This window comes from Syngnathus floridae, chromosome 19, assembly GCF_059516105.1.
Source record: "Syngnathus floridae isolate MCC-2025c chromosome 19, RoL_Sflo_1.0, whole genome shotgun sequence".
In the NCBI taxonomy this organism is placed as follows: Eukaryota; Metazoa; Chordata; class Actinopteri; order Syngnathiformes; family Syngnathidae; genus Syngnathus; species Syngnathus floridae.
The window spans coordinates 6031685-6045344 of record NC_142431.1 but is presented as its reverse complement, the minus strand read 5'-3'; the positions used below and the strand labels follow the sequence as shown (position 1 = coordinate 6045344).

At 45.5% G+C, this 13660-nt stretch overlaps 2 protein-coding genes across 6 annotated transcripts; one reads left to right on the top strand and one right to left on the bottom strand.

Moving 5' to 3' along the window:
* The first annotated feature begins 974 nt into the window (after positions 1 to 974).
* Positions 975 to 3937, top strand: LOC148381885 (uncharacterized). Of its 3 annotated transcripts, XM_088362238.1 has the most exons (8): positions 975 to 1044; positions 1750 to 1796; positions 1961 to 2125; positions 2229 to 2717; positions 2787 to 2875; positions 2984 to 3155; positions 3252 to 3376; positions 3585 to 3701. In XM_088362238.1, the coding sequence occupies exons 2-8, from the start codon at positions 1755 to 1757 to the stop codon at positions 3586 to 3588; spliced, it is 1086 nt and encodes a 361-aa protein (XP_088218364.1). In that variant the 5' UTR covers positions 975 to 1044; positions 1750 to 1754; the 3' UTR covers positions 3589 to 3701. The 3 variants fall into 3 exon arrangements, with proteins under 3 accessions (XP_088218364.1, XP_088218365.1, XP_088218363.1); XM_088362239.1 differs by lacking the exon at positions 3252 to 3376 and having other exon boundaries at positions 2009 to 2125; positions 3585 to 3937; XM_088362237.1 differs by lacking the exon at positions 3252 to 3376 and having other exon boundaries at positions 3585 to 3937.
* LOC148381884 (mitogen-activated protein kinase-binding protein 1-like) lies at positions 3769 to 13646 on the bottom strand. Of its 3 annotated transcripts, none has more exons than XM_088362227.1 (31): positions 13179 to 13646; positions 12996 to 13087; positions 12852 to 12914; positions 12719 to 12776; positions 11409 to 11579; positions 11199 to 11336; positions 10835 to 11017; positions 10605 to 10765; positions 10342 to 10531; positions 10028 to 10165; positions 9782 to 9951; positions 9606 to 9697; positions 9402 to 9527; positions 9159 to 9229; positions 8590 to 8711; positions 8442 to 8517; positions 8261 to 8372; positions 8129 to 8192; positions 7953 to 8048; positions 7694 to 7877; positions 7270 to 7592; positions 7068 to 7171; positions 6850 to 7005; positions 6708 to 6774; positions 6467 to 6625; positions 6234 to 6391; positions 5697 to 6158; positions 5492 to 5528; positions 5165 to 5391; positions 4927 to 5012; positions 3769 to 4707 (listed from the first exon to the last, which is right to left on the bottom strand). In XM_088362227.1, the coding sequence occupies exons 1-31, from the start codon at positions 13278 to 13280 to the stop codon at positions 4489 to 4491; spliced, it is 4407 nt and encodes a 1468-aa protein (XP_088218353.1). In that variant the 5' UTR covers positions 13281 to 13646; the 3' UTR covers positions 3769 to 4488. The 3 variants fall into 3 exon arrangements, with proteins under 3 accessions (XP_088218353.1, XP_088218352.1, XP_088218351.1); XM_088362226.1 differs by having other exon boundaries at positions 3770 to 4707; positions 7068 to 7201; positions 7694 to 7874; XM_088362225.1 differs by having other exon boundaries at positions 3772 to 4707; positions 7068 to 7201.
* Between the last annotated feature and the right edge of the window lie 14 nt (positions 13647 to 13660).

Here is a 13660-nt window from a genome sequence, read left to right as displayed (position 1 = left end):
TATTTTGTGTTTCGTTTTTATTTAGTGCTTCTATTCCAAAATGTTTTATTTATTCATTTATTTATTTAACTGCAGTTTACATTTTACCATTTCCATGTTCAATGTTCCATCAATTACACGATACCTCTTCTTGTATTTATTCTTAAATTCACCCAGAATGCATTAAATCGAAGTATTCCAAGATTTTGTGTTATTTATGAAATTCTTTAGTTAGCATGTTAGCTAATCCAATAAGGATGCCAGAAAACAACCCACTTGCATTGTTATATCCACTGAGAGTTATTTGTCGTGTGGTTGCTGTGGAGATTTATTGCATCGTCTATGGAAGAGTTTGTCTCATTGATACATGTTACATTTTGTTGTATGTTAGTTAAGTTGTTGTCATGCCAACTGTAGCACTATACTGTGACCTGTGACAATTAAATGACAGAAAGGACAAAAAAATAAATAAAACTGCACTGCAAAGATTAAGTAAATGTATTTTTTTCTTTTGTTTGTAGTTAAAATTATTGTAATCTTTGTAAGTTATGCATTGTAGACCTTTTTATGGGAGCAATCAAACACCAGAGACCAATAAAAAAAAAAAAATTGGTTTGCATAAAATTAAGGTTTTTGAAAATATTTGTGTGTATTAAATTCTGAAGTTAGATTAATGGACATTTAAAAATCATCTTTCTGTGTATGACTATGTATGTAGTTTTCATACCTCCAAAAAAATCACGCAAATACACAAAAATACTGGCATTAAAGACACAAAAAAACTACCGTCATATAAAGTGTAGACTGCAAGTTGCACAACAATAAACAAACCACGGTAGAGGTAATAAATACAACACATAATTAACATTTAGAATGGAAATGAACCCATGTATTGGGTTCATGTGTTTTGCTGAAAAGAGGCGTGTCCAGTGAGTGAGCAAATTTTGGTGTACATATATAAAAGTGGACTTCATTGTTTCCGTCTGCCTGCCTGACTGCTATTCACCAACTCATTGACGTAAACAGCACAGCACTGCAGCCTGCAAGCACCTCCAAACAGCACGGGTAAGCGTTTATAACTTACTATCAATTAATTATGTGTAGACCAAGATTGTGAATAACAAGGGTTATTAAAATATAGTCATTTTATACAAATAATATGGTTAAAATGACTGAATCGGAGTTTTTTCTGTTTACCTTATTTCTTTAGGGTTGAAATATTTGAAAAAGTTGCCTCTGGTACAGCTGACAAGCACTGCAAACTATATTAAACATAAATAATAAATACAATTAAAATTACATTTGTTTCTGTCGTTTAAATAAATTTGTCTGCAAGAAAATTAACTGTTTTACCAATTTAGTTTTTTTGAACAGGTAAAACAAAAGAAAGTGTAATAATTATATTTTAGCATTTAAAAAACTTTTTTTTAAAATTAGGATTTTGGTAGATTTTTAAGGCCAACTAGTGTAATGTGTAATCTCTATATTTTGACTTTATACATGCATACTTGACCTCTAATTCAATTAGTTAGTCACAAGAGCAAACAATGTGCTGAAGTCAGGACACTCAAAATTGTTGACTTGTTGTCACACTCAATGATCGTCTGTGTCATCTGCGTGACCCTCCTGAAGGCATCGTTTGCAACATTTAAACAATTTGTGGAATTAGGTGAGCTCATCTGTAAATCACATGGATGGGACAGCACCTAGTACGTACATTTGAGTCAATTTATTCTTCGGTGGACCTAACAATTTCTGCACATTTCCCAGGAAGCATGGATGTAAGTAGTCCCCCACATTGTCAGATTCAAGCACAGGTAAGAACATTTGCTTATTTTCCGCATCTTAATATGAATGTCGACGCTTGTGTTGATGTCGCACCGTCAAGTTGGTGTCCTCCATCCTGTCAACCCTCTCTTTGCCTCGTATCTCGATCCTGGCCCCCGACCCTCCACCCTCTCCTCCTCCTTCCCCCCTTCAGCATGCTGATGTTCTGTGTGGCAGCTGCCCGCCTGGTTCTGCCCCACAGACTAGCACCCTTTGGCCCAGCCAGACGCCCGGGACCGCCTTCCCCATGTGGCCTGCGCAGACCACCCAGCAAGTCCAGCAGATCCCGCCCAACCAGCAGATCCAGCCAACCCAACAGGTAATATGTTGTCGAGTCTATCAAACAAACCCTGGTGGTAAAACAAATTAAAGTGGGAAAACATTTAACAGAGAACCTTGCCTGGACGTATTTGTTGTTTCAGGCCCCCCAACCTGCACCGTGCTGGACTGGGCAGCCTAACACTCCCTGCTGGTTGGGGACTCAACCGTTACCGGTCTCTGGGCCCACTCCTCTTCCAGTACCGCCTCAGGTCCTAACACCCTCCCCTGCCCCAACTACAAACATGGTCCCAGCTCCGGCTCCAACCATGGCTCCGACTCAGAGTCAAATCTGCCAGCCTTGTTGGCCGGGCCAGTACCAGACTGCCCCGCCTGCCCAGCCGGCTCAGCCTCCCCAGCCACCAGTTCAGGCTCAGGTACCTTTTCAGGTCCCGGCTGTGTCTCCAGTTCCTGTCCCAGCGCCTGCTCCCGTTTCCGCCCCTGCTCATGCTCCAGTTCCGAGCCTCCACCCATCTTTGCCGGGATGGGTTGCCCATCCTGGTTGGCCTTACAACCCCGGGCAGCCAGGATGGCCAGGACAGAATCCGGCCTTGGTGCCACAACACTGGCTGCCGCCAACATCAGGACCACTAGTAAGTAACCACCAACAAAAATATCACGAGTGTCTTTCATAATAACACTTTTCTTCTTGATTCATTTAGAGCGTACCTTACAACCTCAACCTGGCCCGAGGTGTGTATGACAAGATGATGATGACCATTTTGGGCCAGATCAAACCTAATGCTAAAATGTAAGTAGTCCAGAAGAAGATTACTGCAGTTACAGCATTATTGTACCTTCCTCACCCAAGAATTTTCAGGTTGATTTTCAGCTATCATGGCTATCAATATTTCCTTAGGTTCACCGTAAATTTCCTGCGAGGCAACGACATCGCCTTCCACATTAACCCTCGCTTCAGCGAGGGGGGCAAGCAGGTGTTGGTGCGTAACCACAAGTTGGGCGAGCGTTGGGGTCCCGAGGAGAGGGACCTGAAGGGACCCTTCCCCTTTGCCCAAGGGAGCCCTTTCGAGGTGAGCGACAGGAAGCTTTGCAACACCACCACCCGGTCCGGACATGGGTTCCGAAACTAAATTGATGCTACACATGACGCCCTTGACTGACTCCAGGTGGCCTCTCCTCGGGTTGAATGTCAGGCTAACGTTTGGCTGAAAAGGTGGAAAGGGTTGGAAAGGCGTTTGGCAAAGCTGGTCCTAGATCAGGGAAGTGCCGACCCATGGGGAGACTCCTGGAGGTCAGTCGCGGTCTCGTGTTGTTGCTCAATAGTTTCACTAACCAAAACAAAACACTGACGCAATACAATGGAAGCGCCAAAATCAACAACGACAACTTTTTCAATAACCTGATATAGGCCTATGTCCATTTTTGAGAAAACACTGAAGACAATCTAGAGTCTTCAACAAAGTAAAATCCCAACTGATTCGCTTCAACGTGCGTTTCAGATGAAGATCTTGTGCACGCAAGACTCATTCCGCGTGGCGGTCAACAACATTCCGTTGTTCGAATTCCGCCACCGCGTTCGCGAGCTCAACCAGATCAACAGAATCAACATCCTGCACGACGTCGTCCTCACTTATGTCAACGTGGAGACGCTTCCGTAGGACCGCCTGCCAAAGTCGGCGATGAATGAACGTAACATGATATTTTCATAAGTGTGACAAAACACATGCCTTCAATAATAAGCGCACATTAATATTATTAAATATAACATATAATCAGCACTGCTTGGTTTTCAATGTGTGCAATCTACCGCGTGAATTTATTGTATACCTTTTCTATTAACAAATAAATGGCTTCAAACAGAATGTTGACTTTGTAATATCATCACAATTCTCATTTCTGTATTTTTGTCTTTATTATGAACAGTCCTCCATCCATCCATTTTTCATTTCAGGTAAAACATACAAACACCACACAAGGCGGCCATAACCCGGATTTGAACCCCCAACCTTAGCTTAGAACCATGAGGCAGAAGTGCTGCCATGGTTAAACATACGAGACGATTAAAAGACATTTGATGTAATCTTAAAAGTATAATTGAAAACACAAATTTTTTTTTTTGTTTGTCTTTTGGGGGTTTTCCCCCCAAAATTTCCCAAAGCATTTCAATGGGCATTTTTATACGCACATATTCACTATTCGCGGACTGACATATTTTGTCTATATTCAAAATGGCATTTTTTTTGTCATAAATCTGTTTAGGAAGTGCATGGTACTTTATGTCCCTCCCAGTTGCATATGTAGAAAACAGGCAAAAGAGAGCTAAGGCAACAATTGTCTTGTAGTAAATAAGGCCAACTGCTTGAGTCCTATTAAAAAAAAAAAAATCATGCTGGGCTTCCTGTTTCACATCTTGCTGTCCAGCTTCTTCTCAACCGACTTTAGCAGAAGCTCTGCGTATTGTTCTAATAGCGCCAAAGCTTTGTCACCTTCACTTTTGGCGTTGGAGGGCCAGCAGCTCGGCAGCGGGTCCAGCTCAACCTTGGCAGACGTCAACGCTCCGGACAAAACCTTCACCATCTCCCGACGAGCTTCTTCTCCGCACTCCGGAGGGCGTTGGAGAACCTGATGTACACACATGAACAAAATTGAAAGAAAACCCTGCAGGAATAACTTGAACTGGACAAAAGTAATAATAAAGAATGAATGACAATTTACCAATTAAAAATTAATTGTAGTTCAACAGAATTATCAAAAAACAAATTAGCATAACAGGTGGGCCAATAAGAGGGCTCACATCTTGAAAAATTCTCTCAAGGCACCACCATAAGAACACACACTGACCTCTGCGTACAGCGTGACGGTTCGCCTCAGACTGCAATGAAGCTCACTCGCAGCCTGCTTGCACATGTCCAAAGTAATGGAATTACCTGCAGCGTAAGCACAAATAAAAATGCAATTTAAAAAAAAAAAAAAGATGATAGTGACACACACATTTTCAAGCCACGTCTGCGCACACTGATGTGAAAAAGTGAAAAATTGTCCTCAGAGCAATTGGTGCCTGCATAGCAAGTACACTCACCGGCGTGGCACTGACAGGAGGCGACGGGTGACGGAGACACGCAAGCCAGCGGTGGCCAGCGTGAAGCAGAGTGACGACGAAAAGGGAGAGGAGGAGTAGGAGGTAGAAGGAAAGGAAAAGAAGTGGTAGGAAATGAAAGGTCGGTAGGAGGAGGACCACCTGGTTGTGGGAGGGGATGTTCCGCCACCAGGGGGAGGGCTTCAGACGGTGGGCCGACATCTTGCTTTCTGGAAGAATATAATGATGCAAGATTAAAAAACAAATTATTGTGGAAACACACTTGGTGAGGCAATGCATTGCTTCGCAAGAGCATTTTGTCATACTCACCTTTCAGACGTGGACACTATGTTATTCTCTGCTGTACCTTGCAGATGGAAGAAGAACAGAATTAAAAAACAGGAATAAACACGGTGATAATCATGTTATCTTATGCCACATTTACAGAATGGCTCTGTCCAAATTTGTAGGCTATTTTGCACCTCTCCACATTCTCCATGATGTATGCAGAAATATAGTGTAAACGTAGTTTTACCTGTGTAGGATGTGACATCACAGGTCGGTCCCACAGTGGGGGAAGAAGCTTTAGTTGGACTTCCCGGACAAAAGGAAGTGGCTTTCAGTTCCAAGCAGAGGCTGCGTCGAGGGCTGAGAGGCTGCTTGGGCTGTGGAATGCGAGTGCGTGTTGGAGAAACAGAGGCGAGGGGATGCCAAGGCGTCTCTGCGACATCCAGATCCCCCCAGGACCTCCGGGCCTTGGGGAAGGGGGACAGGTCGAGGCCAGGGTGGACGCCCTCGCCCATGGATGACGAGCGGCTGCTTTTGGCTATGGAGCTCGCTGTGGGGCTCATGTAGGAGTGAGGAGACTGCGGTGAGCCCGGCGAGGGTGAGGAGACGCACGAGGATGAGGCCTTGAGAGGGTCTTGGTCCAGGAGGAGATATTGGGGTCTCTTGCACCACTCCCTGTGCTCACTAGAGGGCAGTGGAGAGCGCGGAGCTAGGGGAGGAAGAAATTGAGAAATTAAGAAATTGTGGACATTTCTTGAGAGATTGCAGTGGAAAAGTAACATACAGGTGACGGTGAGGTTCTGGACAGACAGGGACTTATGCAGTCTGGTAGTTCTGTCAGGTAATGAAGGTTTGGACGGCGGTGTGGAGAACCTCCAAATGTGAGACCCCATTGTGTTTTTTTTCTGGGGTCTTGGGATGACTGTGGGAGCTGTGATGATCCTAGTGAGACAAAAAAATTAGCACAAAGCAGTTGCTAAATGCTACTTTTCTCGTCGGTGTCTCGTAGCATCTTACTTTGGCCCCTGGGTGGCGCTAGGGGACACAGGACTCTTGTTCTCCGGGGTTCTACTTTGCCCGTTTTCCATCAAGGGGCGCACTTTGGACACAGGGGGCCTGTGGGAGACGTTGCCGTCTGTTTCCTTTGCCTGTAATTTGGAAAACAGAGAACCTCCCCTGCACACATACAAATCAAGTGGAATGTTCAGGAAATTAATGGTGCTAGTTTTTTCACTTTTGACAAATTTATGACACGTACCGGTTGTGATGTCCTCTGGCTAGGAAGCGTGAGGACATGCTGAGCCTCGGGGCTCTGCTCGGCTCGACTGCAAGTTGCACGACAACTTAATCACACAATGTGCTGCAGAAAATGCATAAAATAATCACTGAGATTGTTCTACCTGCGCTGCAGGTGTCCCCCAGCGTCTCAAAGTTCTTCCTGAGGAAGTCTTCTCTTCCGGCCTTGTCCATAATGGCCACGTTAGCCTTTGCTAACGTTTCTTCTTCCTCCTCATCGTCCGAGCTGTCCAAGCTAAGGGAGGTGTTGTCTGCGGACTCTGTTGCAATATCAATATTTCAAAATATATCAATCTTTACCATGATTTTACATTAGTCTTACCATCTAGAATGCCATCTGGACTGGTTCCTCGGCTGTCGTAGCCCATCGAGCAGGCGCTGTCCGGGCTGTAGCTGTCCTGGCTCTGGTTGAGCACCTGACACTTTCTGTGAAGCAAATCCGTCGCTGTTTTATCACTGAAGGGAAAGGATGAAAAAACTGTAAGACTGAAAAACTGTGAGATACTGTACAAAGATGATTGTACCTATCTTGTAGAGCTCCATCATCTTCGTTGTTCTCCCGGCTCAGCCCCACCCTCTCAGAATTCTCCACCCCTTCAGATGACAGCCAATCACAGCGCACGATAGGCTGATGTAAGCGGTTCTTGTCGGGACGGTCCGAGGTCAGGGCAGGCTCATGGAGGTTGGGAGTGCTGCTGCGTGCATCAGTGTTGGTAGCTTCGTTGGGAGTGAAGGTGTCCAGCTGCCTAAGGTCCAACATGGACTTGACCTTCTGCTCCAGAGAGCCCCTACGACGAGACCAGCGACGGCGAGGACGGCGACTGACAACCGGCGGGGGTACAGCAGGCTGGAAACGACATGGAGGGAACGATGACTTCAACTTTAAAGCAAGCCAAACATGTCATTCTTATTACAATCTGAAATATAGCTAAAATGTCTGCCACTTACTTTTGCTGGCTCCCAGTCAGGTGCATCTTCCGAGGCACCAGCATCTTCTTCTCCGTGGCTACTGTCGGTGGACGTGTTGTTGCTGGAGTCGTCGGAGTCTCGGTGGGCGGCGCCATCCTCGTCATCTCGCTCGCTGTCTGAGGAGAGGCCCACCAAAGCGGGAGCGCTGTGTGCCTCTCGCCTGCTGTTAATTGTCACGAATGAAATCAACAAAATAGTTTTCCGGAAGGAGGAAGGCCAAGGAGAATGCAGGTGTCACCTGAAGGCGGAGCTCTTGAAAGGCTGTTGGAGCTGAAAGAGCTTCTGTCGCATGCTGATGGTCAACTCTGGAGTCAGACGCCATACAAATATGCAACTATGTCGTGGAAACAAGCACAATGCATTAGTCATTGTATAACCTGATGTGTCCCATGTGGACTGAAATTAAGTCCTCACCTGTCCCCTGACACGCTGATCAAATGCTTGCAATCGTTGGTAAACCTCAAACTGGTCACAATTTCTGAAACACACAACAGAGAGGCTGCTTATCTTCAGCTATTTGCGCATGTGTGTGTAAGTATTTATTACCTGAATGCCCAAACATTGTGGCGACACACTCTCCGGTATGAAAGTCAAAGATGCTGATGTTTTTGTTGGAACAACTTGCAGCCACATACTGACCCGACGGATCAATTTGAACCTGAAAAACACACGCCATTTAATTAGGCACCCCTGCACAGGTAAGTAAATGACCAGCAGCCTTACTCACCCTGAGCAGGCTGCCGTCGTCACTGAGTGAGCCCTTGTACAGTTTCTTCTGCTTGCCATTGTTGACGTTAAAAATCCTGTTGATGCGACAATACAAGGCCTTGAAGTTTCCAGGTGCCACTTTGAATGAGATACACACACACACACACCTGATGCAGCGGTCCTGGCAGCCCACCGCCGCGTGCTTGCAGCTGGGGTCCACGGCCATGTCGTACAGTGTGTTTTTTCTCACAGTGTGGTGAGAACGCCTAAACTCTGTTCCGCTGTCGCTCTGAAATGTAAATTATAAGATGCAGGGGGAAAAAAAAGTACAATACGTTTTTATTTTTCATTCACATCATATAAAAGACAAGAGTCATTTTGCCAGTAATTTTACAGTGCTTGTTTGCCTCCCTTGTGATTTTAATGGGGAGCTCTTATGTCTGTTGACAAATGTTCAAAACAGTGCTGGCACTCATTAAGCGTGCTGTGTGATTATAAGGATGCTGGCTTAGGCTGTGCGGAGAGCTCTATAAATCTTAGTGGCGACTAACAAGCGGTTGTTTAGCACGCTCCATAAAAGTTAACGTTCACACAGTGTGCAAAGAATGAATGAATGTGAAGAAAAATGGACCCTGATTGGAAAGGGCTTGCTGCTCTACACGTTATGCTAAGCTACTTACAACAGATTTAAGACCCCCTGCAGGTGAGGCACGTGTATGTGTGTGTGTGTACTTGCCGTGTGAGCGGTGCGGAAGTAGATGCTTTTATCTGCCCCGCAACTGATCAACCTCACTTTACCATCAACAGCTGTTAAGTGAAAATGGGAGAAAAAAATTTAAATGTAAATATTGGTGTTAATTCTCCTGTCACGTCACAATAGCTTTGCTCATAAAGTAAGAGTAGGGCCCACACAGTCAATAGCCATGTATTATTTAAAGAGGCTGTACGCAAGTGAACAAGAAGGTCTCCGGTGACTCACCGGCAAAGCGTACGGCCGTGATGGAGGACGAGTGCTCATCCAGGGTTTGCACAAGGCCGTAGTCGGCTGCGGCGTCCAGGACGTGAATCAGACGATCTCTACTTGCCGTGGCTAGAAACTGCAGACCTACATGGGACCCAAATGATTTAATATGATGCATGAGTCAGCTTATTTGTGTATCAAGGAGGGAAGCAGATAGCTGACCTGTTTTTGGTTTGCTGTACTCCAAGCAGAGGATTTCGGCATCGTGAGCTTCTACTTTAAGAATCTCCTCCATGCTGCTGAGGTTGTGGATTCTGAACAGCAAACACAAAACCAGACTTTATCGACTGTATCGGCATTGAAATGAATCCATTTCAGAAACATTTTTGTAATTGTACCTGAGCATTCCATTGCGATCTCCGGACGCCAAATGTTTTCCATCCGGGCTGAGGCAGATGGTGCGGACCACCGCCCTGCTTTCTGCTGGTGGTCCGTCCGGGTTGGTCAAATTTTCTGCTTCCTGCAAGGCAGCCATGCTTGCGCTCGTGTAGATGATCTTGAGGAGGTCCTGTGACCGCAACAACATTTTTTTTTATCACTGTATTTACTATATATGAGTTTGATTTTGGTGTGGTCAAACTGACGGAGCTGAGGATGTTCCGAGAATGAACACGGCTGCGTTCGTCTACATGCCAAAGTCTGATGGTGCTGTCGGATGAGCAGCTGAGGAACGTGCCAGGCCACAGACTAGCAGCCGTCTCCCCAGGAATATCCGGAAACATCTGAGAAGAATTAGCTCAGAATATGATCATGTGAACACAGTAAAACACAGGTAATATGCATTATTGCAGATTCATTTGTTCTCTTTCTATAAATATATATTTTCATAAACAATTTCTTAACAAATTTATTAGATTTATTTTCCTTTTTCTTCCTGACAGAATGCAGGTTTGCTTACCTCCAGGTCCCAGACACAAGCTGCGTGGAAGAGGGCCGAGTGGACCTTAGCCACACGTGTGAGGTCGGCGACATCCCAAACGAACACGCTGTGATCGGCGTACACGCAGCTTAGCCAGCGGCTGATGGGGTCGTAGGTTACGGCCATAGCGTCCGGGTATCGGGCGTCTGCCCGGTTGCAAAGTAAATGACTGGAAGGAGAGACGGACAGGAAGACAGTTGAAGTGCATTAGACACACAACTCCTCTTTACAGACGTCCTCACCTGGCCTGAGTGACGGACGCGACGTCAACTCCGAGGGGGTGTGGCCGAGGCAGCGTGCAGACAAAACGCAGGTCGAGTGGGCTGAAGACTCGCACAGTTCCGTCAGCGCAGCTGCAGAAGATCCGGTCCCAGGACAGAGACAGTGACTGGGCCACACTGGTCTGAAAAACACCAGAACAATAAAAGACAATGTAAAATGGGTACTACACTTGCATAAATATTTTTTTTACCTGCAGGTCCACCCACTTATCCAGCATCCTGTTGCCGTTAAACTCGCACAGAAGGCCGGAGAAGGTGACGCAGAAGGTAGAGTCGGATTTTTGACCTCGTCCGCAGGCTACGTCGCAGAAGAAGTTGTTCCTCAGCTCGCCCAGAAGACCCGAACGGCCCAGCAGAGGCACCGGGGAGCTGGCCTAAAACAAAACCAGCTCATGATTTGCCTCATTACCTTCCAAATGCACCCTAACATGTATTTTATAGCCAACACAAAATAATCGGTGTTGGTGAATAAATATCCAGCCTAAACGAACCATGCTAGCGTTCAGGTTGTTTATGGATGAGAAATATGGATTAATGTACAATTAAAATGAGTACCTTGCTAGCCTTGCAGTGGTCCAGATACCAGAACTTGACATGTCTGTTGCCCACAGTGACAAAGTAAGAGCTGTCCTCAGCGAAGGATACGCCCGTTACCTTGCTGGAGACCTTGTTGGCAGCTACGACGACGTCCTTCTGCGATAAAAACACCAGCGTATTACAGACTCTGTGCTAATACGGTACAAAACCAAGTCGTCATATACCTACTTTCCAAGCCCAGACGTTGACCATCATGTCATGCTGGTTGCCCACGCTGACGATATGCTTGCCATCGGGCGAGAACGCCACACAGGAAACACCGTATTCGTGCTTTTGGAGCTCAGACACCTGCCGGTGCTCTGACACGTCCCACAGTCGCACGGCAGGAAGGTGGCCGCTCTGTGGAAGGAATCGGTCGGAATTTTGAATGCTTTTTTTTTTTTTTTAAGGCAAACCTGTATTTTATTTATTTTTTTAAACTACAGTGGTGTTATCTAAGTAGCTCCACTCCAGCGTGCAAGTAAACATAATGGAGACCGTGGTGTTCTATTCTGAGGTTTCAATGTCAAGGGTGGTTGTAGAGATTATCTTCTGGCTGCACACAGTTACACGACTTGTAACCCTCTCCCATCTCTCTCTGTAAGGGATCACTGAGCTATTTCCACCGCCTATCGCTTTAAGTCAAGGTCAAAGCTAATAGGTGACAGAGGTCATCCAGCATGGAGGACACCAGAAGAGTTGGCTTGCATACAAAGGTGATGCAATCCCAGCGACAGGCTAATGCTTCCTGTTTTGAGACAACTAAATTATGATTGAAAACGAACTATATGATGAAATATATAACTGTATATAATAATAAAATGAACTCAAGTAGAATTAAAAGCAACTAAAGGATGGTTAAAAAGGTCTAAAGTATGATTAACACTTAAAATGACCTTAATTATGTTAGCTGTGCTATGGGAAGAAATGTCCTGAAATCTGAACTAATCAGTAATCCGCAATGCAAAACAATGAGTAAGCCTTGCAACTATGCAAATGACTACATAATGCTTCTATGTTCTCTAATTGCCCCAACTAAGCAAAATGCAATGGAATAATACTTGCTATTGAACTTTGCTCTGCTCTCATGACAACCAGCATACATTTGTCCACTTCCACGGCTTTTATTGTCCGGTTGGGACAGATTACCAGAAGCAATAGATGACAATCGGCGATACTCAGACGGGCCATTAGGAACACAGAATCCTTAATTGACCGGCTGTGCATGAGCACCTAAATCCTTCAGGGATTTTCTCAATGAAACCACAGGATTAATGTTATTTGACGTGTTGCTTTGGTTATATAAGCACATTTCAAAATATTGTTTTTATGAATGGGTTGATTGTAAGATGAGTGAATAATTGACATTTTTCATGAACGCTTGTGTATATGCCGCCTGGAACTAGTCCAGGTCGTGCCCTGCCTCCCATCTTCAAATCAGCTAGGATAGACTCCAGGGATGTTCCATTAGTGTGCAAATGAGATGACATGCATCTCACCTCGCCTGTGACCAGGTATTTGCCATCGTGTGAGAAGGACAGAGCCGTGATGGTCTTCCTGCAGAGGAATATGAGATGTATCCATCATGTGATGACTTGACACCGTCACCATTTGAAATCAAACGAGCTCAACCTTGACGTGTTGATGAGGTGCTGCTGTCTGCTCTTTCTCGGGTTCAGCAATACCACAACACATCTACACAAATAATCAGTCAGTACATGCAGAAAAAAATCCAAAGAAAGTGGTTTGAGTTGAAACATTTTTTTTCCCCCTCACCCTGCAGGATAAGCAACTAATCCAGTTTTGGGGTCACAAGCCAGGCAGCTGTTCCCCAAAGCGGTGATGCCCAAAACCTTTTCCAATGTTACCTGCAAAAAAATAAACATTTTATAAACACATGACCATAAATGTTAAACATCACCCTTGCAAGAAACAGTCAGTATGGAAATGTTTCCATGCCTTGCTGGCCAGGTTGTCCCCACGGTCCTTCCCAAGTTTGCCCGACGGCGATCTCAGCAGCTTCCTGATGCGGCTCTTGAATGTCAGCCCATCGGCAGGCATGGTGTCCCCGCTTCCCTCGGATGGTCGTCGCTGCAAAACGATCAGTTCAACATTTCCTTTCCAGACTGCGAGGAAGGAGCGTTTCACAAAGTGGGACAGCCTTCCTGCTGGCGGGACATGTGGAGGCTTAATCTCTTGAGGGCGGTTTAGCCGGAGGCCCGCATGTCGCCTCGGCCCCAGGCGTCCAGCCTCGTGATTACATCAATGGTGGCGTTTGTGCCTAATTAATTGACTTGATTGGATTAAAGGCACAGACCGGGTAAAAAGAGGGAAAGAGGATGTTAGTTAGGCACTATTTTAACATACAGACAGTATACTTCGAATTAATCAACAGCAAGAATGCGAATTATAAAAATTCTGCTCCCAAAGCTGGTTTTACT